Here is a 25,692-nt window from a genome sequence, read left to right as displayed (position 1 = left end):
ATATATATATATATATATATATATATATATATAATTTTTATATACTAATTTAACGTCATTTTCTTTTTAATTCACTTTTCTTATCACATGCATCACCGTCACATCATAATACTGCTATTTCTATTTTTCAGTCAAAATATAAAAAATGTAGTTGAGTATTCACTAATTTTTTCTTTGATAATATTCAAGTCATAATACACTCGACATTTAAATTTTAATTAATATTAAGGACTATTCTAATATATATGTACCTAAAAAAATAAAAGGTTTAAATATATAGTCTTACTGTTTTTAGTAAATATCACATTTCTTCTTTTATTCATTTGAAAAAACAACCATTTTTTTATTAAAACGGTAAAGTCCACTTTTAAACTTATTTTAAGGTCTATATTAGAGATACCCTAATACTAAATATAAATATTACTCCATATAAATGTTTAAGGATGTACTCCTGTATATAAAAACCAAAATTAGATTTATATAGAATGTAGTACAAATTAATTAAAATAAATAATTAAATGAAAGAAATATGATATTTAGTACTACTTCAATTTCTTTTTAATTTGTCACTTTAAGATTGCATTAACAAACAATGAAATTATTAAATTTTATTGTTTCTAATAAACAATTTCATTTTGTTTATTTCATCCTTAAATATTTATTATACCAAGACACTTATTTCTCTATTTGAATTAAACAAACACAGAAAATTTTGACAAAATATTTAATGTTACTTTGATATTTGAAAATGACAAATGAAAAGAAACAAACTTAAAAAGAAACAGGTTATCATAAATGTAAAATGAAATTAAATAATTTGAGAGAACAATTAAATAAAGTAACTAATATAATATAGTTTAATTGTTATTTCTTAAAATTTGAAATGTGTGACAATTATTATATAACAAATGAAATACTTGTTATTTTGTTAGTGAATGAAGTTGAAGTTACGACCCTCCTTGTCAATTCAATCTCTTTGATCCTCTGCATATCAACATGCAACTTTTTGTTTTTTTCCTTTTTCATATATATTTCCTCACGAAACCAAAATTTAAATGTAATTCACCAAACCAAGATTTAAAATGTAATTGATTTTATTGACGGAAAAAACTAGCATAGAGAAAAAAAGTGCAATTAAATATTAAAAAGAAAATGTAAAAATTTTAAAATTATAAATAAAAAAAACTACAATTATTATTTAGTGACAAAGAAAAATAATTATGTACAAATTAATACAATATATAAACTTTTCTTATATTCTCCATGACACTGATCACAATTTTCAAAATAAATATTTAAATTAAATTTAATAATATTATATCAGAAAAATATAAGAAAAAAAGAAATCAATCAAATATAAATATATTTAAGATGATTTGAAATATGAATGAAGTGTAAGATATAGTAGGAACGGTGTTGGTAGAAGACACTTATCTAATGTAGTAAGAGTAGAATTATTAATTAAGCATGTGTTTATGTTAAGGGGGTGGTGGTGGCAATAGTAGGGGATGGCACCGGCAACAGGCTTTAATATAATAATCATCACTTTAAATTATATTTACGAGAAAAAAGCGGTTACGACCATGTGTGTGTTTTACCGTAGTCTTTGATTCCTTTATTTATGGTCAAAGTTACAGTATGGAATTGCACCCTTCGAGATCAATCTTTATCAATCCTCACTCCAACTCTCTACTAAACTAATCACTCTCTTCCATCTCTATCTCCTTTCTTCTTTCTATCTTAACACACTACTACTATGAAATGTGCCCGTTATGTATCACCTAAACAAAATTTATACAAACTATAAGCACATCTAACTTATAATAAAATATAAGTAAATGTACACTCTCTTTCATATACTCATTTCTATATCAAATATAAGAAAAAATTTATCAATTAAAATAATATATTTAATCTAAATTTTAAATCATAATTATTCAACCTGATTGTACACCGCGTGGTCATAAACAAAAGGACAATTTGATTGTTAACTTGATACACTAGATCATTTAACTTTAAAACAAAATATAATATAATATAATCACAATATGAACGCTACTCAAAGTACAAAATACTAGGGGTAGAAAACAAGATATATATAAGATAAAATAAAACATTTACAAGTTCAAAATCTCACTGCCATATAAATAGTTACTATATATGATATACTTTCAAAATCTCCCAATATAGGTATATTGTCAACATTTTTGAACAAATTGGTCTTTATAATATTAGAGCAATAAATACTCCTTTTGAGTTGAATGTAAAGTATGCTTTCTTTAATGGTGTTTTTTTTATCAGATCTCACGTTGCACCACACTTTGGTCAGTTTAGTGTATTTTAGGATTATCAAACTTGGTATTGCATGTTTTTCATATACATTGTTAGTCAATATATTGTTTCTCCCACTACAATACATTGAGCGGTTGTTATTTCATATTTTTTGTTATCCTCAGGTAACTGATATTCAGAGCCTTCTCTTTCTATCTTTTTCTCATTGGAGTTACCTGTTTATTTTGATGTTGATTGGGCTGGAGACCCTATAAATCGTAAGTCTACCAAAATATTTTATATCTTTCTTGAAGATTTTCTTATTTCTTGGAAGAATAAGAAACATGACTCTCTCTCTTCTACAGAAGCTGAATTGTTCGATGCCATCCACTATTGCGGAAATAATTTATCTGTGTCGACTTTTGTCTGATATGAATATCTTTTTTTCTAAGCCAACTCGGATGCACTGCTATAACAAATGTGTTATTTAAATTGCTCATAACATTATCTTTCATAAACGCACCAAACACATTGATATTGATTGTTATTCTACTCGTTATCATCTTCAGAATAAAACTATTATCTATCGTTTTTCTCTTCCTCACAAATTGTTGATTTGTTCACAAAGTTACGTCTCATTAAAAGATTTCATTTGTTGACAAACTCTTTATAGTCTATATTAATACATCACAAATATAAAAAGAAATGTTAAATAATATTGCTATCTAGATCTTTTTATTATATATATATATATATATATATATATATATATATATATATATATATATATTCTGTAATACTAACATACGTCAACTTTATTCATTTATTTATGAAAGTCTAGCTAAAGATTAGTTCTCTTTTCTTTATTGAATGTTTAAGTTTAGATCATTATTGTTAACAATTATATACTCCAACTACTTTTGTCAAAAATATAATTGTATTATGTATACTAGTATACGGTATCTGAGATATTCGATATTGGAAGCTTAGGAGTTAGATTTTGCTCCATTTTGTCTCTTCACAAACTTTTAAGAATGAAATATATAACCCGGAAGACAAGGGTTGTTGTCCTCTCATAGGGGCACAAGGTGCAAAACCCGTGCATCTCTATTTTCCTATTACCACCACTAGGACTATACAACATTAATTAATGGAAAATATTTGAGGTGTACAAAGATATTATTACTTTTTTTAGCCTCAAATACTATTACTCTTAATTAATAGTTTGGCCATTTCTTCTTTAAGGCCTTTTTATTTTCTTTTAACCAATATTCCGAGTTTAAAATCTAAAAATGCGATCTATACGCGACTCAACTAAAAAATTTACCACATTATTACAAAAGAGGGGTGAGAGGATGGTGCTAAAAAAAGTTCTTTCAAATTGCACACAAAAATATCAACTTTATTCTATGTAATAAATTTATTTATAGAGTAAGACAAGGATCGACCCAATAACTTTTAACAGTAAGTGACACCTATAAACTTTAATATAGGTTCAAATGTTGTTTTGTTTCTCCCATTTAAGTAATTATGTAATTTTGATCATCTCATTTTTTTATGTAACTTTGATTATTTCATCTTCAATAAAAATTTAATATTATTAATTATTTAACAAAATTTATATTCTCAGCACGTCACAATTATTTTAAATATTAACTTAAAAAATAATTATAATAAAAATTAAATATTTTAATAATGAACTAATATTATATATAAATTAAATTATTTTAAAAATTTGACATTTAATCTTTTTTTTTATACTTAACCTTTAATTTGAATGATGTAACCATATCTATGATAATAGTAATATATAAATGAATTTTATAATAACATCTAATAGCATATTCAATTTGACTACAAATTTGAAAATACTACTTATAAAAGTAGGATGGTATGACAAAATAGTGCATGTCATTTACTTAATTTAAAAAAGAAAAAAGGTTGTCTGCGATGCAGGAATTATTGCGTTGTGGGATTGTGCATGGAAGAGAGAGAGAGAGAGAGACTCCCGTGTGGAGCGGGGGGTGAGCAGAGAGCAGATTGATGATTAGGGGACGAGGAGATGCAATGCAATGCAATAATGTGTTGTGTGATACTTATGGGATAGAATGACGGAATGTGAGAAAGTGATGGGTTTTTTGTTTCATGAGATAAAAGCAAAGTTGTGAAATTAATCTGATATGATATGATAGGATATGACTTGATGTGACTAATGTTATGTCCATCCAAATGAAAATGGGTGTGAATAAATGGGTGTGGTGAGGGGCTGCATCTCTTCTTTTTTGTCAGAAAATTATTACTATTACTATTTCTCTTTCTCTTTCTCTTTCTCTTTCTTCTACATGTGTTTACACACAAATATGCATACATACACATGCCATGCATTCCACTTCACTATGCTCAATTTTAAGATTGTTCTAACCGTGCATTCTAACTATAGCTAGCTGCAACCCATTTTATTTTTCTTTTATCAGTTTCGTTTATTTATTTTAATATCTTCATTTCTCACCGTTATCTTTCTAGTCAGATACGATGTATATCTTTTTTCTACATTATTATTCATTAAGCTCACTTTCTTAATAACCACATATACTGGGAATATTTAATAGGGAATGAGAATTGTAGTTATTACAAATAATAATAAAAATAAAAAATAAATATATTTAGTCTAAAATTTAAATCAAATCTATTAAATTTTATTATTTGATTTATTTATTTATAAAATAAAAAATGGACCACATCCATTTATTTTTATCAACCTTATTGAAGCGATATTTAAATATTATACTAAAAGATCTCAAGTTAGATTAGAATAAGAGCGGTGTTCATGTATTGTGTGCTCGTGTGTGTATATATACTCTTTATGTGATATTTTTTATCTCTAATCTGTAAATATTTTATTTAAATCCTATAACTTTGATTTTTTTTATTTATTTAAATAAGGATATAATTTATAATATTTTTTATTATATATCTTTAAAATTTCAAAAACATATACTAAATAAAATTTATTTTTATTTAATAAATAAAAAAAATTAAATGAATTTAAATTTATTATTTTTTAATGTGTGTCTTTAAGTCTAAAACAATCAAGTTCAAAGGGAGTAGCATGTATATGCATTAAGTATACCAGTATAAAATAAATGTTGTCTCATTTCTTGTACTATAAATGTTTTTTCCAATTTTTGAGTTGTTCAAGAATTTGACCTTTCTCCTTCTTCTCTCTTTCATTCTCACTTAACCTTTACTACCTCCACTTCATGCATATCACAAACCAAATCCTATCTTCTCTACAAAGATTAACTTGAGTTATCAGTGATCTCTCTCACTTGTTTTATTCTCTCTTCTTTTCACAAACATATACATATGGCCTCTATGAACTTGTTAGGTTTCTCTCTCTCTCCACAAGAACACCCTTCAACTCAAGATCAAACGGTGGCTTCTCGTTTTGGATTCAACCACCCTGATGGAATCTCAAGTTCTAATCAAGTACAACAAGATCAGTGCTTTGATCTCTCAACTCCTCATCACTCTTCACTCAACCACCTTTCTCATCCTTTTTCCATTTATGAAGCTTTCCACACAAATAACAACATTCACACCACTCAAGGTTTCACTTCTTTTTCACCAATACCTCATCACACATCACTAACTACTTAATATTAATTTCCTCAACAATTTTATTTTCTATAATAATATTTCTACCTTCTTCTTCTTCCTTATTTCTAGTAAGGGTTTTACTTTTGTTATATTACTTTATGAAAATATAAAGTAGTATCATAGAATCAAATACAACTTTTTTATTATTATTATTATTAAACTTAGATGAATTGAGTCTCATGATAAATATGTCACATGACAAACAGTGTCACATCAAATCTCAAATTTTATACATTACTAATTGAGTTTTTTTTTTTTTTTTTTAGATTGGAAGCAGAACTACAACAACCAAAACCTACTATTGGGAGCTTCATGCATTAATCAAAATGCGAACAACAACCATCAACAAGTTCAACCAAAGCTAGAAAACTTCCTTGGTGGACACTCTTTTACAGACCATCAAGAATACGGCAGCAACTCAGTTGTGTCGCCGTATTCTTCAATACAGCTTCCGGTTCAGTCGGAAGCTGTATGTGGTGATGGAAACACAAGCAACACAAACTCCATAGGTTTGTCAATGATAAAAACATGGCTAAGAAACCAACCACCACCAGAAAACAACAATAATGAAAGTGGAGGGCGTGTGCAAACTCTATCACTTTCAATGAGTACTGGTTCACAGTCAAGTTCATCAGTTCCTCTTATCAATGCAAATGTGAGTGGTGAGATCAGTTCATCATCGGAAAACAAACAACCTCCGGCAACTACAACGGCGGCACTTGATAGCAACCAAAGTGGTGTCAATGAAAATACTGTGCCTAGAAAGTCCATTGATACATTTGGTCAAAGAACTTCCATATACCGTGGTGTAACAAGGTTCTCTATTTCAATGCCAAAAATATTTATTTTTTTATTTATATAGTTTTTTTGGAAAAAAGTTTTTTTTTTTGAGATGCATGATGATGAATTTAGGGTTTTGAATTGGTTGAAGGCATAGATGGACAGGGAGATATGAGGCTCATCTTTGGGACAATAGTTGTAGAAGAGAGGGGCAAACTCGTAAAGGAAGACAAGGTAAGATCTACAAATTTTTGTTCCTTAATTTTATGTTTTTTTTTTTAATTTAATTTTGATTACTAACATAAAAAAATGTTGTTTAACATGTTAATTTTTTCACTTTTTGCATGCTTTTTTCCTCTATGGTCTTCATCAATGTACATGGTTTTGCAGTTTACTTGGGTGAGTAGAAAATGATTCGTTTAAATAATTTTAAAAATATAATTATTTTTGGCAAAAGTGAAAAAAGATTGTTAAAATATGGTAATGTATTTGTAGGAGGTTATGACAAAGAAGAAAAGGCAGCTAGAGCCTATGATTTGGCAGCACTAAAATACTGGGGAACAACTACTACAACAAATTTTCCCGTGAGTTAATTAATTTTCCACTTCTTAATTCTTTCATTTTCTCATGTTTATGCCCTCAACAAATTAAGGGTCGTGTTGGTTTTTTGGCATTAACAAGTAAACAGTAATGATTCCTATATTAATGTCCATGTACAATGAACAAATTCATTAATTTTTCCTCATTTGATGGAATGTGTCTATTTCTATATAGAGATGTATTATTTTTGTCTTATAATGCAATTTTTTATTATAATAATGTGATAATTAACTTGTTGATATTGGATACTTTTATGTGTTGGTCAACAATGAATGAATTTTAGATTAGCCATTATGAAAAAGAATTGGAAGAAATGAAGCACATGACAAGGCAAGAGTACGTTGCGTCATTGAGAAGGTAATTTGCAAATACCACTGCACTATTACTAATTAATATGATTTGTGAATCTTTGTTTATTTTTTGCAGTATTACTAGTAATTTTTTTTTATATTAGTAAAAAAAAACATAGATTATTTATTGATACATTATGTGAAATTATTGCTACAGGAAAAGTAGTGGTTTTTCTCGCGGTGCATCCATTTACCGAGGAGTAACAAGGTACATTTGACTAAATAATTCTTACTAATATTAATAAATTGTCTATAAGATTTGCTTGTTATATCACGAATTGTTGTCCACTTAACAATTCACTTAATAGAAAAATATTAGTAATTTCTCTAGAAATAAATTTCAATTGAAGTTTTGTTTCTTGATTTTTTGTTTATAAATTATTTTGAAAGAACAAAATCGATGGTAGTACTTCTTCCATCCTTTTATATGCATTAATAAAATTGTATAAATAAAATAGATAGAATTTAATCTTTACTAAATTAACCTTATACTTAAGTATCTAAATATGCACCGTTCATAAATTCTCCTTCTAGTTTTAAATATTAATATAGTTTTTGGTCAACAAAAATTAATATATTTGACATAAAATTTGGACTAAATACACAAATTTTTATTAATTTAAAGTTACTTACATTTAAGACCAAACGGATTACAAAGTGAATGATATATTAAAAGAGAGGTAAATAATATTAATTAGCTATTACTAACAAATGCTCTAAGAAATAAAAACTATAATAACTTTGTTTTGAAAAGAGAATATTTTGACTCATAAGTTTGAATACACAATTTTCAATATATTTTTTAATGGAAAATTTGTATATTTATATCCTTAACAAGCATACTAAAAATGAACAGGTGCACTCTGTGGTATCAATTAAATTATATAATTAAAAAAATAATTTATAATATTAAAAGTTGAAAAGATAATTTCTTGATGTCCCTTAGTTTACCAAACTACAAACAAGACACAATAGAGGCTGTATATATGATTTCATATATGCTTTGTCTGGTCAAAGATAATATCAACATATACACTAATTAAAGCATTTCTTGTTATTTCAATTATATGACATATCTATATGCTTGATCTAGTCAAGATAATATCAACATATTTCAATTATATGACTGCAGACATCATCAACATGGTAGATGGCAAGCTAGGATTGGAAGAGTTGCAGGCAACAAAGATCTCTACCTAGGAACTTTCAGTAAGCTAATTTCATTATTTAATCTTATATGCACTTGATACATGTTTTATACTCTCACCTACTTCACATTTCAACAGAGATAAATAATCTTCTAAATCAATCCTTAATTTATTAATGTTGGTAATAATGAATTATCCAATCCACTAGTCTAATATGCATGTGCACTTATACACACATGCACTTAGCTCTTACACCTATAATATGCATGTGAATATATAAGTTTAATAACTATAAAGTAAATGCATATTAAGTTTTCTATAGATGTCATAATCATGTAAACTTCTCATCATAATATTATTAAGTATATGAACAATGACTCTTTTTGATTGAATCAATGTAACTGACAAAGTGGTGTAACTTTTCAGGCACTCAAGAAGAGGCAGCAGAGGCATACGATGTAGCAGCCATAAAATTCAGAGGACTAAGTGCAGTGACAAACTTCGACATGAATCGATACGATGTGAAAAGCATACTTGAAAGCAGCACTTTACCGATTGGTGGTGCTGCAAAGCGTTTAAAGGACATGGAGCAAGTAGTTGAATTGAATGTGGATAATGTCCATAGAACAGAACAAGATCATAGTACAACCATCATCAACACTTCACATTTAACTGATCATCATCAAACCATCAATAACAACAACAACAACAACAACTATGGAGCTTGGCATGGTCTATCATTCCAACAACAACATCATCCTTACAATACTACAACCAACAACAACATGCAATTACATAATTACACTTATGGTACTCAAACTCAAAAGCTTTGGTGCAAACAAGAACAAGATTCTGATGATCATCATAGTTATGATCACATTCATCATCAACTACAGTTAGGGAACAGTAACAATAACAGCACTCACAATTTCTTTCAACCAAATTCTGGTTTACAAAATATGATGAACATGGATTCTGGTTCAATGGATAATAACAGTTCTGCATCTAACTCTGTTGTTTATGGTGGTGATCATGGTAATAATGGTTATGGTGGGAGCTATATGATTCCAATGGTTAATGAGAATGAGATAAAGGGATTTGGTTATGAGAATGTTTTTGGAACAAGTGATCCTTATCATGCACATGCAAGGAATTTGTATTATCAGCAACAATTAACGGTTGATCAAGGAGGGTCAAATAGCAATAATAATAATAATTGGGTTCCAACTGCAATTCCAACAATTACACCAAGGACTACTAATGTGTCTCTTTGTCCACCATTCACTTTGTTGCATGAATGAAGGAAGGTTCAATCAATGATGAAAGAAGGAAGATATAGGTTTTGTTTCATTTTCATTTGGAAGGGTTTAATTACTTAGAGGGGAATTATATTCTAACTTGCAGGGTAATTTAATTATTGTAGCCTAATGTTAGTCATGGTAGAACATTTTACTGTGAATTTTGGGAATTAACTCTTAGAGAATGTAGGCTTTTTTTCATTGCCAAGTTTTTTTATCATCAGAACTAGACTCTGTAATTTTTTGAATAATTACAGGATCATACAGAGGATGGAGTTTTTGTTCATGTGAATATGTTGGTATTGTAGCGTTTTTTTTTTCTTCATCAAATTCTCAAATTTTGAATTTTTAATATTTTTTAAAATAGTTATGATTAAAATCAAATGTTTATAATGATTTGATAATTGTAACTGATTAACAGTGTAATAATTTTTTCCATAACACCAAATATAAATTAAATATTTATTTGATTGTATCACTCATTACATTCAATAACTCCTCTCAAATTATTTTATCACTCCTCCCTCAAGGTGAATAAATGAAGATGGATAGTTAGTAGAGTAAACTTTTTTTTTGGAGGAAGGTGATCACAAGGGTTAGTGTTGTTTTTGTAGTCTCCAAGTTAAAGTCTTGTTAATTGGAGTGCGTCCAGGGAACTACCAAGAGCAACAAATTTTAAAATATTGAATATATGAGTTTCCGTCGCAAAAAGACATACAATAACATTTTTCACAATAACACTATTGAAAGTGAAGTTATTATATATAGTGCAATTATATGATATTCATTGTGTTATTGAATGACATTTTATAACTCTTAAAATCGCTATTAAAACTATTTTTTGTTATAGTGGATATTGATTAATCCTTAGAATTGCAACAATATCTCCCTTTAAGTACGAGTATCTCACATTATTATATTTGTAATGTTGTTACCTACCAATAGAACACTCTAACTACACCCTTAGAAAAACATTCAACACTAAGATCCAATACATTTTGTATCCACTACCTTTTCCTCGTCAAATTAAACTAGTTCTAATACTATGTTGAATTGTGACGAGAGTCTAAAACATTGGGAGGATCGTCACGTTAGACGAACAACAATTGCGAACATTTTCATCCAATACTTTAAATCTTTTAGACATTGGTATATGGTTTCTTCATCATTTATATATTGTTAATCAAGATTGAACATTAACATTTTCATGAGACTTACTCACATTTTATACTCTAATAATTTCCTATTAAGTTAGAGTAATCGATAAGCTATCTGACCGCCAGATTATCAATAAGACTTTTGATAAAAATAAAATCATCACTTTTAGTCAAATTATGGACTCTAATACCATTGGCGAGTCTTCTAAGAAGCATCAGGAGTAACAACAAAATATAGACATTAACCATCAAGAATTCTAATTAGACACCAACGTCTCCACAAAAACCTTAATAATCTGAGTATTTGAATCATCACGAATCTTTGTATTTCAATAATTTCATTTGTTTAACTAATTCTTAATGGATATAGGACTAACTCCGCACTTAAATTTCTACATGTGTTTGTGGTGGGTAGATATTTGTTGGGGTTATAGAGATGTCTGGACACGTACCCTCAAAACTCTATTTGTCGTCTAATTAAAGGGATACCAAATAATATTATTTAAATTTCCATCATCATTATAATTTAAAAGTAACTCTTCAATGCATTTCCTTAGTTTTAATAGTTTAATTTCTTATAAAAATGGTTGGTTAGAGTACCACATAGTTTCATGTCTCATTAAAATCATAGAAACAAATGTGCATGCTCCAAAAACAATGATCTTTAATCTTAATAGTTTACTATGACTCCTTTAATTGTTGGTCATGAATACCCTTTGTCTTGTATTTCATTAAATGAGAAAACAACAAAAGTGAACTATTTTAAATTTGGTTTCTTCTAATGGTGTTTTGTTTGTTTGTGATTCGTACTAGTATATATTGACTAGTCATAGTAACTATGAATAAAAAAGTAATTATTAATTAATAATTAATAAAAGTGAAACAAATAGATCCAAATAGAGCATGAAAATCGATGATGGAATTGATATTTTTATGGGAGAAATAAGCGGGGTGGTCGTGCCTCCTTGGAAACAAAACCATACTATTATTTTATCAAAACTCTTTCTTTCATACTATGCACCACTGCTTGGTTGCAGGATTATTTTCACTCTTATTCATGCATATATATGAACCCTACCCTCTTACCAAATAGATTTCCAAGAAAAGTATACTTTCTTAAAGTATACTAACGTGTACTCAGTGGGTCACAACACAATCCTTTCCTTACTTTTTGTTCCCATGCTCTATACTATTTTCTTTTTCTTTTGCAAGCTCTATAGTAATTCTTTCTCTCTGTTTATAAAAAATATTCCCTAATAATATTAAAAAGACTAATATTATCTAAAAGGAGTTTAAACAATAAATACACACTAAACATATTTGAATATCACCAACACTTATCATGTTTTATCTCTCACACATTCACCTCTTTAGTTTTTAGAGTTTAAAGACTATACATTCACTCTATTTATAAAAATATATAATAAAATAGCAACATAAAATATTAGTATATGTATTTTACATGCATAAATTTTAAACTCTGTTGACCGCATTAACCAATGCATGAGTGTGATGGAGGCGCCAATTTACGGGGCTAAATGTTCCTAACCTCTAAGTCATGAGACTTGAACATTACTTTATTTTTAAGGTAAACCGCACTAGGTATTTTAAAATTAAAAATGTAAAGATAATCACATATACAAGATCCAGTAAGTGTAATTTATATGCTAAAAGATAGTAGAAATATTTGATATATTGACATATATGTTAAAATATTTGAATTTTATCAAATTATTAATAAATATTTTTTTAATCCACAACAAATGATTTATTTGTAAAAAAAATAAATATTGTCATAAAATAAATTATAGTTTTCAATTTACAATGTAATATTTTTTTTAATTGTATTATCTAATTAATTAGAATACACCAATACTTGATAAGAATACTTTAATAAAAATATTATTTTCTCTTTTATTTATATATTTTTTTTTAATATGTGTGAATTGATGGATTGAATAGGAGAGGTTGAATATATATGTACATGATAGGTCGCAGAATTGTGTTTTAAAGATATTTTGGTACTTTTGGATAGGGTTGTGTATATTTAGTTTTTTCAAAAAAAAAACCAAACTATATCCGTTTTAAAATTAATATATGGATTTAGATTTATTATCAAATTTATTATTTGATTTAAAATTGGTTATAAAATCGATTGTAAAATTGGTTATGGTTAAATAACCGGTTCAAGTTAAGCAATCAGTTTCAAAAAATTCAATTTTAAAATCGATTTTTCTCAAAATTGGTTAAAATTTGATTGTTTACTAATATATATTTTTAAAAAATTATTTATTCATAGTTTAAAAACCGGTTATTTAAAAAAATCGATTATTTTTACAAAATGAAAGTTCAATAAAAAACATACATCAACCATACAATTATTTTCTCTTGTGATTAAAATTGAACATGTTGCTTATAATAACTTGTGATTAAAATTGATTTATTACTAATTTCATTAAGACTAGTGATTCTGATTCATACTAGTTCAATAAACTACTTATTACTAAAACCGTAGAAAATACAAGCACTTGAGAGTTTCTTCGATCAAATTTAACAATTACTGCACCATAATAAAACCGTAGAAAATACAAACACTTGAAAGTTTACTTCCAACACCGAGATGAACACCATCACGACAAGATTTAGTAAATTTAAAATATCTAATTGATTTAATACATTAACTTTTGTCTTGAGCATTTATAATTAAGTTAAGTTTGAGCAATACATAAATCTCTATATCATTTCCAACGTAACATATTAATGTAACATTTTGAAAAAAAAAAATCATCCTTTAAATATCAGTAATTTAAAAAATTATATTTAAAATATTTAGTCTATCATATTTTAGTCTTCCTCAATAAATATTAAATATCTTAGTTTATTAACTAATTATCACAATATGTAATATCTCAATGAAGCAATTGATTAAATGAAGTTAGTAATATATCAATTAAGTTAGTAATAAATTATTAGAAAAACGAAGTCGGAAGGTGGAAAGTCGGTGGGGTGATGACAAATTCAAAATCTAAGTTTTGGGGATTTAGGATTTTTGAGGGTTTAGTGGATAAAAATCGGATGAAAATCAAATTCAAATATAAAACATAAGTGATATCCAACCGGTTGATAAATAAACTGGATTATAACCATATTATTTTAACGGTATTTAAAATAAATTTAAATCCGATTTTAAATTTGAGCCTCATAACCGAATGTTTTGTAAAGCCCTACTCTTGAGTGTAAGATTTTCATTTGCAACATTGCTCGGGTAACAAAATTGAAGGATATGAACTTTTATCTTATTAAAAAAATACTAATCTTCTCTTCCATATCCCTAATTTATGATTGAATAAAGTCACATTTTTGTTTGTTTGTCTGTCTAACTAAAATTTTGTATTGGTAGGTGATGAGCGAAAGAAAAGAAGGGATTCGAGGTTAGAATAATCCAATAATATAAAATTGCACGCTTCATGTGCCTCTGTGTATGTGTTTTTCTCAGATAGAATCCTATCATAAGCTAACAAGTTCTGGGAATGCTCATTCCTGTCTTTTTTATCGAGCCTTATATTAGTAATTTACCAAATCCAATGCCCTATAGCTTTATGGTTGTGGAAACTCTCTCTTTGGGATTTGACCATTATTTTAATTTTTTTGGTCATGTGAACGCGAATTTCACTGAAAATAACTCACACAACTACAAGCTCTCGAGTTCGAATCCAAAATAAGATGTTCAATCTAACAATATCGACTTTTGTCAATCGAACTATGACTTAAAGACAACATTATTTTGATTTTGACTGGACTTTTATATACCCTTAGTTATTATTCTCTTAAATTAAAAATGAGTATCTTCTAAAAAAAATTATGGCAAAAAAAAAGTAGTCATAATTATGGCGAAAATAAAATATTGAAGTTGATGTTTTGGAAATATTTCACGTAATAATTCAAAAGTACAATGGAAAAAAAAATTAATATTATATTAAAAATAAAAAATGTCATTTATTGTAAAATACTTTTTTTATTAAACTAACATTCATTGTGATATCGAAGTAACTTTATTCAAAAAAGAATGTAAAAAACAATAGAAATGTAAAACAACATGGAAAGTCTAATTGATAATGCAGAATTGAGTGTCCGCAATCGGATGGCTATTTGGAATATGAGGGTACAACAAAATAAAGGTGTTCTTAGGGCAGACGTAGGGTGTCTCCCAACACGTGTATATCTGAAAAATAAATGCGTCCATCGCCCCAAATAGTCCACATTATGATAGAAATTAGGAGAACGAATGGGACCTGATTTTTTGGCCGTGACAAGGAGCTATATATCTGGTCTGTGGCAGATTTATGGCCAGTGATTCAAAGCAGGGTTGAAGATGCAATGGTTGTTAATGTAGTGCAGCTTTTGGAACATTATTTCAAGATTAAAATGTATATCCAACGGTGCAAGAGGCCATATTATCTAAACTGAAATAGGGGCTATTCTAGATAATTATAGATCTCTATTGAACCATTTACCAAACTTTAGGTTAAGTGTTCTTCGAAGACAAACAAATTATGTAGCTCACAAGCAAACATCAATTTGGTGGTGCATTTATAGAGTATATGAATACGTTCACAGCATAAATCACAATGTTGGAAAATTTTCATTTAATACTAATAAATGATATATTTCATTAACTATAATCTCTCAAAAATGTAATAAATATGACACAAAAATTTATCAAATCAACAGATAATGAAACCCAAAACAGAAAAACAGAAAAATAAAAGGTATAGAATCTTGCAAGCCATCAAAACCCAACAAGAGTAATCTCAACACCGGAGGATTAACAGTCAGATATAACAACTAATGAGCTCCCATCTTAATAATCATGCATTTCTCATATACCTGAAATCAATGGAGGAATGAAAGAATAAAACCACTCGAGTTCCAACAAAGAAAGTAATATTACCCAAAAAGCAATCAGCAAAACAATGATTTATCAGTTGTTAGAATAATTACAATTAGAAAAATCATGCATTTCAAGTATAACTGAACTAAATTTTAAACAAAATGGTAGATAACTCCAATTAAAAAAATCAAACAAAATGAAAAACATTTCTTCAACCTTTAGCCAATAATAATGGAGACTGAATAAATATAATTGTTGTTGTGATAAACTCATTTTCCATAAGTTCTTTAAACTCTAAGAAATGGTGGAAGCATTGTCGTGGTGAGGTTTTATCTGTTCCTTCAAAGAGAAATGCTTCCACCATTGTGATTTGATAAAGATGAAATTGAAGAATTTTCTTTTCCATCACTGGTAAATAGTGTACTACATCACCACTAAATTGAGTTAAGTAATCCAGGAGAGACAGACTTGCAACCAACCCAATTTGGTTGGTATGATCAATAAGATTATTGTGGTTAAAATTCGTATTTTATAATCCAATAGGATCAATTCAAATTTCAAATCTGAGTTGACTAAGCACTTTGAATCTTAGTGTCGGCATGCTTAGGACATTGGTATCATAAATTGGGAGGATAAACTCAGGCTATTTTCTGGTCCTTACAAACCCAGATTTGTTGGTCATTCACATCTATACCATGAAATGTGAATCTAGAAGAGATGTGTTTGACTGTTTAGCTTAGTTGCCTCACATCTAAAATGATGAAAGCACCTCAATACATAAGTCTGGTTCTAATATGAATTTGGGTTGGTTTTATTTTTACTAAAAACCTAACCATGAACACCTCTAATGGTGCCCATACTTTCCAATGAAAATACCGAGCAGTCATGTAGACTACTAAACTGCTTAATGACTACGGCAGATCATACCTGTAAATAATTTCATTGAGACAATATCTAACAGCTTTTGTTCAAAGCTCAATCTTGAGGTTTCATGGCAGGGAAGAGCAGGACCTCCTGTAACCAAAAGGACATATGGTTATAACATATTTTCAGCATAAAGTGATCATGCAAATAGATAGTGAGAAAAGAAAAAGAACCTTAATATTTTGTGAATCAGTCAATAACATGGTCAACCGATCAATACCCAAACCCCAACCACCAGTTGGTGGCAAACCATACTCCAAAGCCGTACAAAATGTTTCATCCAAAGCCATCGCTTCATCATCACCTGATTGCCGATCCTGAGATGCAAAACAAATAAAAACTATTATTATTTTAAGAGAAAAAATGGCCACCCATATTTGAGCATATTCCAGCAGTATCATATCTTATCACCTTGAGTTGATTAGCAAATCTCTCCCGTTGTACTACAGGGTCATTCAATTCAGTATAAGCATTGCATAGCTGAAAAGTAACAAAAACAGTGATCATAATCAGAATTGTGCATCAATATTTTTAAAAAATCAATCACCAAAATGTCATGATATTACCTCACGTTTGTTGACAAACAATTCAAAACGTTCAGTCAGGCCTGGTTTTGATCTGTGATACTTCGCCAAAGGACTCATAATCTCAGGATGGTTTATGATGAATGTAGGATTGACACATGTTTCCTCCAAAAAGTGCCCCACAAGCTGCAATACAAGAAGAACAATCAAATGTCATTTTTTCACACTAGGTGGTGTTGGCTACAAACTAGGATCAAACAATGCTAAATTGTATTGTCATGAACCATATATAAAGATGTACCATTTAACTCCAAATCATTTTTAAGCCTTTTTTTGGTTTTCCTCTAAATTTTAAATCATAAATCTAACTCAATCAAGACATTAAGCAAAACATAATACACTATAAGTTAAAAAAATCAAACTGATATACGAAGATTCACTACCTGATCCTACCCTACCCTCTTCACAGGAAGATACAATTAACTACTGTAATACTAGCTGTTACTTTAAACGAGTAAAGTCTATGGTTTTCCCCCTCTCATCCATATGTATTACACTCTGTCATACATAACACAGAAAAATAATGCTGAAAAGGTCGTCTTATCTGTTTATTATCTTTAATCATTCGTAAAACTTCAAAGTATACCATTGGAAATAACACTGATAAACACTCCCACAAAATAAAAGAAAAATAAAATATAATCAACCTTCACATAAAAAGAAAAAATTAAAAATGAGGGACAATATACTCAAAACAGTGAGGGGGACAGGATATAAGATTACTTTATCCAACAAACGAGCAGTTGTTTCAGGAGGAGGGCATTTGATTCCATGCTTCAAGCAGGCATCCTTCAGATATTGATTAGTTTCATCACTAGACAAGTCTTTGGGAATATTGAGGCCGGCTATCTGCTCTAATCCTTCAATCATGTCAATCCTTCTGTAACAATAAAAAATCCAAATCAATCATCATTCATAAAAAATAATAGAATGTTAATATCCATCATCGCAAGAAAAAGCACACCACACACTTGAATGGTGGAGTGAAGTCAATTTCAATAGGATCCTTATCAATCCCATCTGCGTGATACTTGATTTTATAGCTTCCTTTTGTAAGTTCCTGAACCATACCTATTCAATGGTTTCAACAAAATGAGATTAAGATGACTTAAAGATAATAAGAGAAGCTATGTGACAGACAAAGACCTAGTAAATGCTCACCACTTAACATTTGCTCAGTTATCTCCATTATATCATTGTAGTCTTGATAAGCCATATAGAACTCACAAGTAGTAAACTCAGGATTATGAGTCAAATCTATACCCTCATTCCTAAATTGTTTCCCAATTTCATAAACACGGTCCAACCCACCAACAACCAACTCCTTCAGATAGAGTTCTGGAGCAATTCTCATGAATAATCTCATGTTAAGGTCATTATGATGAGTTACAAAAGGACGAGCAGCAGCACCACCGGCAATCATGTTCATCATAGGTGTTTCAACCTGAGTGGTGGAAAAATAGGTGAAGGGAAGAAAAGAAATCACAGGGATCCAACACAAGAGTACTCAAAAACAGAACAAACCTCCAAGAAATCAAGGTTGTCCAGGAACCTTCTAATGTAAGAAATGACTTTAGACCTAGTCTTGAATATTTCTCGCACCTCTGGATTAAGCATCAAATCCAAATGGCGTAACCGATATCTTGTTTCCTATAAGAAAAGATAATGAATTGAATAAATCAAATTTTTATCAGTACATAATATATATATATATATGTTGATAGAAAGAAAATGGGAGATAATGCAGCACATAACTTTGTTCAGTTTCTACAGAAAGTGTTATCAAAACCAGTATATATTATACTTAGAAGAATGACGCCACAGAAATTCGAATTTATCTTTCAATATTAGAAAAATTAAAATAAAGATACATGCTTCAGGGTTGCAATGTGTCTTTGAATCAAAAGTATGAGTCAATTTACTCCCTAGTGTATGTATGTTCATTTGATATTCAGTTGATATCAATTTTCAAACAAATGAAAAATTTAGCAAGGCAGCTAGAAATCAATGAAAATCAATCCATTTAACTATCACAAAGGGTCTGGCAAGTTGCAACTGAACCATTAAAAGATAAATAAAATTATATATGTATCAACCCATTCACTAATCTAAACCCTAACCACAAAAGGTATAAGATAGTATCCCCTATTAATCACCCACTCTGATTTGTTTGGAGGTATAAGATAGTATGCAGCAGACTTAAAGCACTGAAAATATCTATCAGACTGCATTTCATGCCATAATACCTGATCTTTCAAAATATATGATTCAGGATTCCTGGTACTTCCTGGTACCCATGCATTTTTCTGCAGATCATAAAAGTAATGACGTCATTGTATTGTCATCAACAGCAGCAAACTTAAAGTAATGATACTTACCTTCAAATTTGCATTATCAGCAGCAGCAGCAGCGGATTTTTGTCTTGGCATCATATGCAGACAATGCGACAGAACTACAAAAGTTCTGGGAAAAATACTAAGCTCTCCCTTCTTGCTTTTACCTGGACAATTAATGAAGGGAAATCTTAAAAAAAATACAACAGAATACATCCTAATTATGGAATTTCAAACAGAAAAACAATGACCCAATTAGTAGGATTTAAATAAATGAAAGTGAGACTAATGTGGCCTGCAAATTTTGCCACTAGCAAGCACTTTGGAGAAATTTGGATGCTTAAAAAGGTTTGCAATTGTCTCATGAATGGCAGTTAGGCATTTTCCCAGTCTGAAGATAGAATTATTTAATACGCAAATTATCCTAATAAGACTTATACTTTTATTTTCTATCCGAGACTTTTATCTTATTTTACTTCTATTTACAAATAATTAATACATTTAAAAAAAAACTTATTATCCTCATTGCAAGTATTCATTGTTCAAGTCAAAGAATTACAGACAGGAACAATGCTGAAAGAATATAACGCGCCAAACCTGGAAAGCCCGTGATGCCAACAACATCACCACGCTTCACATTAGAATGGAGTTTGGAAAACTCGGCCTCATCCAAGTCTGATTTACTGCATTGCAGATATATTAGTTGATTCTATTCTACTAAATTAAAAATGAAAAATTGAAGAAAATATGGGATCTAAAATAGATATATAAAAAGGTAAAATTAAAGAAAGAGCTAAAATATAAAAAAAAAATAACTTCAGAAATTGAAATGCAAAACCACTAGTCCACTACTTCAAAGTCCGCTAAGCTATAGCGCCACTATGTCGGCTATTTGATAATACTGATGTTACCTTATTCTTATCAATTGATACAATATACAAATGATTTAATATATATGCACGTACAATGCTTAACTTTTTTACACATACATCAAATCACAGCTTACCATGTAGATATTTGTGGGGATATTTTAGGAACTAACATAACAAAGTGGCCACATTGTGCGGTTAAATTGAATGCAAGTGTAAAATAGTTTTACAATTGTCGGTGCATATAAATAAATTTCATATAATCAATGACTAATCTAGTTTTTATAATACGTCAATGTTGTACAAATTTTTCCTCAATGTTGAACAGTGGCTGAAAGGCTTTCAGATGGTTCAACGACATTAAGCATCCAAATGGACCTAACTGTTCAGATTTAAATTTAAAAGCTTGTCTGTTTCTGCATTTTCTTAATGAAAAGAAACTATATAAAGAATATGTTCCAAAAAAATCATAATAAATTTGTAAAACTTTAGGGCAAACAAATTCTAAAAAATGTGTTCACTCATTTTCTCATAAGCTTACAGGTATCTGCAATTGTGAAATAAGTATTCCCTACAAATGAACACTAATAATTGGCATATGCTAACTTGATACAATATTTTGGACCACTATCATCTATACACTCGCAAAATTGAAGACACCAACAATGAGTACCTTTTATCGGCCATAACCTGAACCTTAAGACCATTACCATGCAGGTCATAAAAGACGAGTTTTGCACCAGAGGCACGTTTGTGCATGATTCGACCTGTAAAATAGAAAAACAATTAGATAAACAAAAGCAACAAAGAAATTCAACAACAAAAAATCAACAAAGAAATTGATGACTACCAGCCAAAGACACAGAGACATCCTCAAGGTGTTGCCCATCGCTTAAACCTCCATATTCTTTGATGTATTCCTCAATAGACAAAGAAACAAAGAATTTGTGTGGATATGGGTTTTTGCCTTCTTTCTTTGCAGCTTCAAGATACTTCAGCCTATTCTCCAGGTATTGCTGCAATGAAGAACCCAAGTAAGAAAAAAAAGCTCCTCAAACATTCTATAACTGAAATAACATCTCAAAAATGTTGCAGTGACAAAAGAAGAGTATTACTGTTGGATCCATATCTTCATCATCAGCAACAGGTGCAGATTTGTTCTCTTTAGCACTTTGCATTTCCGCAGCCTAGAAAATAATATACATTATATAAAAAATTTCAGAAATTGAATTCGATGCAAAAACAGAATCACGCAAAAATTTACTAAAACATTAGAAACTTAATTTCAAAATATAAATATTCATTACTGATCAAAGGTTGCTCATTCTGTATTGACCATAGTTAGTTCCGCAAATTTTTACTAAAGCATACAGAAACTAACTTAAAAAATTAAATAAATGTAGGTGCATTTTTGCAGCTTTTAGTATAATAATCAGTTTAAAAAAAAAATCGCATTTGAAAGTTTGATATGTTTGGCACATGTTATTTTTAAAAATGAAAATATCAAAAAATTGCTTAAAATGAGAAGCTATTTTTAGTAGCTTCTAAAAAATCAATCTTTATATCTAAATCTTTTAGTGTTATCATTTTGATAAAATATTATTAAGTCATACATACAAAAGTGATTTTAACATATAAAAACAGAACAGCTCGCTCATTTTCTCAAAAATCTCGAATTAAAAATAATCTCCAAATAACGGAATAACAAAATCAATATTTTATATAATCAATAACAAACAGGGTCCTTAATTGAATGATCGCAAAATACCTTTTTGGCTTTCTCCTCTTCCTTACGTTTCCTTTCTTCTTCTCTCTGCTTGTTCTTGAGTTCACGCTTGAGTGCACTGTAAACAAAGTGATGGAAATAAAAGTTTAAAAAAGAAAAATCAAATTCATTTAACAGTGATAGTTAACTGAATTGTGCAAATAGAAAATGGTTAGGATGAGTCACTTTTTGCTTATGTTTTCGCCGGCGGCGGTGGTCGGAGGCTCCGGAGGTGTTTCCATTGGAATGGCAAGACAGTAGCAGCTGGGAGGAGTGGAAGAAAAGATGAAGAACGGCGACGCTTAAGAGATGGAAATGGAGAGTGAAGAAGACGTTACAGATGTTTTAGGGTTTTCTCGGATTTGGGCTCTTGTATTTGTTTAGTGGGCTTTATGTTTTATTTGATTTACCAACTTTTCTTTTACGTTGGTAATAAAAAAAGTTAAAATATTACTTAGCGTTATAATAGTCGTGAATTAAAATTTGTATCTCTACTAGAAAAATATATTTGTATTTAGTATCAGATGTATATCGAATAAAATTAATTCATTCCAGTGAAATAAAATTGTAAGGAAACAAAAAAAAACTATAATCAAAAAGTCTTTTTTGACTTTTACAACGAAAAAGTCAGTAACCATATAATAATTTGTATTTTATTTTGTAAAAAAATAACGATCTTTGTTTTCAACGTAAATTAAAAATTAGTGTACTTTCCCAGCATTACTTAGAGTAAGGGGCGTAGCCAAAAAAATAGTCAAATTTATGTATGTATTTGATAATATTTTATCATATTTATAACAAATTAATATCCAATGCCTCAACTATTGTTAGACATTAAACTATATATAGAGAGAGAGAGAATAAGTGCACTTAGACATAAAAATTAATTTGTTATAAACACACACATGCATATATACAATCGATTAAAACAAATAATTTAATCAATTAATTAATTAATCTATAGTAAATATCTATTAAAAATATATCTATTAAAAATGTATCTGTTAAAAATACATATGAAGGTTTAAATGAAGACCTCTCATTAACCCTAAAAAAAATTGCTTATGTGACAGTGATACAGAAATTGACTTAAATAACATAATAAATTTAAATAAAAAGTAAAAAATAGCAAATTAAAAAATTATAAAAAAGGAATTTAATTAAATCAAAATAATCAAAAGTATTCAATATTTAAAATATCAATTTCAATGTATTTCCTCTCCATGAATAGATTTTTTAACCCCACCCTTTTATGTATTGGTTTAAAAATATTATATTCTCGGTAAATAGATATTTTTTAATTTTTTTATACTGTATAATTTTTTAATATTTAAAATAAAATAAAAAAATACTATAATTTTATAACTTTTTGAAATATTGGAGTAAATCTATAAAATAAATATTTTAAAATTTTACAATATCAATTCACTATTAGAGTATTTTTAAAAATTAGTTAGACACTATAGCAAACCTAATTAATAATTTCATTTTTTAATTTTAAAATAATCAATGCAATTCTCTAACGATAAAAAATGAAAACCAAATATAATGAAATACATTAAATAAAAATCCTATCAGAAAGTTTGATATTCATAAATTTTATTTGAACCATTTCAGCCTAACTTATTCATTAATAAATACAAATATCTACCACCACAAAAAACTGAAACTAAATACAATAATACCTACTAAATAAATGTCTTTTACAAATTTTATAATTAGAAACTTTTTAAGCAGTAAAATCCCGATATTATTAAATTTGATGTTGACTTTAAAGCGTGTAAGCTTTTTATGATAATTATATACTATATATAGAAGAAAATAACTTTCATCAAACACTTATCTACACACAAAAATAAAATAAAAATTATTTTTAAATCATAAATCAAAATAAATATTAATTTTGTCAAGTTAAACTTTTTTTTTCTTCTGAATTCAAACTCATAATATGACCGTTGTGAGCAAATGTTAAGTGGTGAGCATTTACTAGGTCTTTGACTGTCACATAGCTTCTCTTATTATCTTTAAGTCATCTTAATCTCATTTTGTTGAAACCATTGAATAGGTATGGTTCAGGAACTTACAAAAGGAAGCTATAAAATCAAGTATCATGCAGATGGGATTGATAAGGATCCTATTGAAATTGACTTCACTCCACCATTCAAGTGTGTGGTGTGCTTTTTCTTGCGATGATGGATATTAACATTCTATTATTTTTTATGAATGATGATTGATTTGGATTTTTTATTGTTACAGAAGGATTGACATGATTGAAGGATTAGAGCAGATAGCAGGCCTCAATATTCCCAAAGACTTGTCGAGTGATGAAACTAATCAATATCTGAAGGATGCCTGCTTGAAGCATGGAATCAAATGCCCTCCTCCTGAAACAACTGCTCGTTTGTTGGATAAAGTAATCTTATATCCTGTCCCCCTCACTGTTTTGAGTATATTGTCCCTCATTTTTAATTTTTTCTTTTTATGTGAAGGTTGATTATATTTTATTTTTCTTTTATTTTGTGGGAGTGTTTATCAGTGTTATTTCCAATGGTATACTTTGAAGTTTTACGAATGATTAAAGATAATAAACAGATAAGGAGTTTTGTTCTAGAGGTTGTTCTAGAGGTTCAGCTATAGGTTGTTCTAGAGGTTCAGATTCTACAACATCGTCCAAATTGTCATCAACCTTAGAAGGAGTTTTGTTCAAGTTTTTTGTAAAAGATTCATCAAACTTTACATGAACTGACTCTTCTATGGTCTTTGTTCTTTTGTTGTAGATTCTATAGGCCTTACTAGTTTGGGAATATCCTAGAAAGATACCTTCATCTACCTTAGGGTCAAACTTTCCTAGGTGTTCTTTGCCATTGTTCAACACAAAGCACTTACAACCAAAGATTCTAAAGTAGGAAAGGTTTGGTTTTCTACCCTTGTAAAGCTCATAGGGTGTTTTCCTAAGCAGGGGCCTAATGAGAACTCTATTCACAACATGAGTGGCTGTACTAATTGCATCTGCCCAAAAGTACTTAGGTAGGTTGGAGTCCTTAAGCATGGTCCTAGCTAAC

The 25,692-nt window shown here is 28.9% G+C and overlaps 3 protein-coding genes across 3 annotated transcripts; 2 read left to right on the top strand and 1 right to left on the bottom strand.

The window, feature by feature from the left end:
- Positions 1-5,466: 5,466 nt before the first annotated feature.
- LOC101489497 (AP2/EREBP transcription factor BBM-like) lies at positions 5,467-10,411 on the top strand. Its single transcript, XM_004492808.4, has 9 exons — positions 5,467-5,881; positions 6,198-6,747; positions 6,863-6,945; positions 7,102-7,110; positions 7,207-7,295; positions 7,595-7,668; positions 7,819-7,869; positions 8,794-8,870; positions 9,236-10,411. Exons 1-9 carry the CDS (start codon positions 5,638-5,640, stop codon positions 10,108-10,110), a joined length of 2,052 nt encoding a protein of 683 aa, XP_004492865.1. The 5' UTR covers positions 5,467-5,637; the 3' UTR covers positions 10,111-10,411.
- Positions 10,412-15,883: 5,472 nt separating this feature from the next.
- Positions 15,884-23,004, bottom strand: LOC101489914 (lysine--tRNA ligase, cytoplasmic). Its single transcript, XM_004492981.4, has 17 exons — positions 22,817-23,004; positions 22,634-22,709; positions 21,981-22,052; positions 21,716-21,881; positions 21,539-21,632; positions 20,594-20,679; positions 20,042-20,163; positions 19,910-19,969; positions 19,188-19,313; positions 18,825-19,107; positions 18,635-18,734; positions 18,387-18,543; positions 17,646-17,789; positions 17,491-17,559; positions 17,253-17,396; positions 17,083-17,169; positions 15,884-16,151 (listed from the first exon to the last, which is right to left on the bottom strand). Exons 1-16 carry the CDS (start codon positions 22,870-22,872, stop codon positions 17,131-17,133), a joined length of 1,794 nt encoding a protein of 597 aa, XP_004493038.2. The 5' UTR covers positions 22,873-23,004; the 3' UTR covers positions 15,884-16,151; positions 17,083-17,130.
- A 1,589-nt stretch (positions 23,005-24,593) lies between these two features.
- On the top strand, positions 24,594-25,311 carry LOC101489164 (lysine--tRNA ligase-like). Its single transcript, XM_004492807.4, has 3 exons — positions 24,594-24,605; positions 24,696-24,795; positions 24,887-25,311. The coding sequence occupies exons 1-3, from the start codon at positions 24,596-24,598 to the stop codon at positions 25,122-25,124; spliced, it is 348 nt and encodes a 115-aa protein (XP_004492864.1). The 5' UTR covers positions 24,594-24,595; the 3' UTR covers positions 25,125-25,311.
- Positions 25,312-25,692: the final 381 nt, after the last annotated feature.

The sequence above is a fragment of the Cicer arietinum genome, chromosome 3 (assembly GCF_000331145.2).
Source record: "Cicer arietinum cultivar CDC Frontier isolate Library 1 chromosome 3, Cicar.CDCFrontier_v2.0, whole genome shotgun sequence".
Taxonomy (NCBI): domain Eukaryota; kingdom Viridiplantae; phylum Streptophyta; class Magnoliopsida; order Fabales; family Fabaceae; genus Cicer; species Cicer arietinum.
The sequence above is the reverse complement of the archived record's forward strand: the minus strand, read 5'-3'. Positions and strand labels throughout refer to the sequence as shown.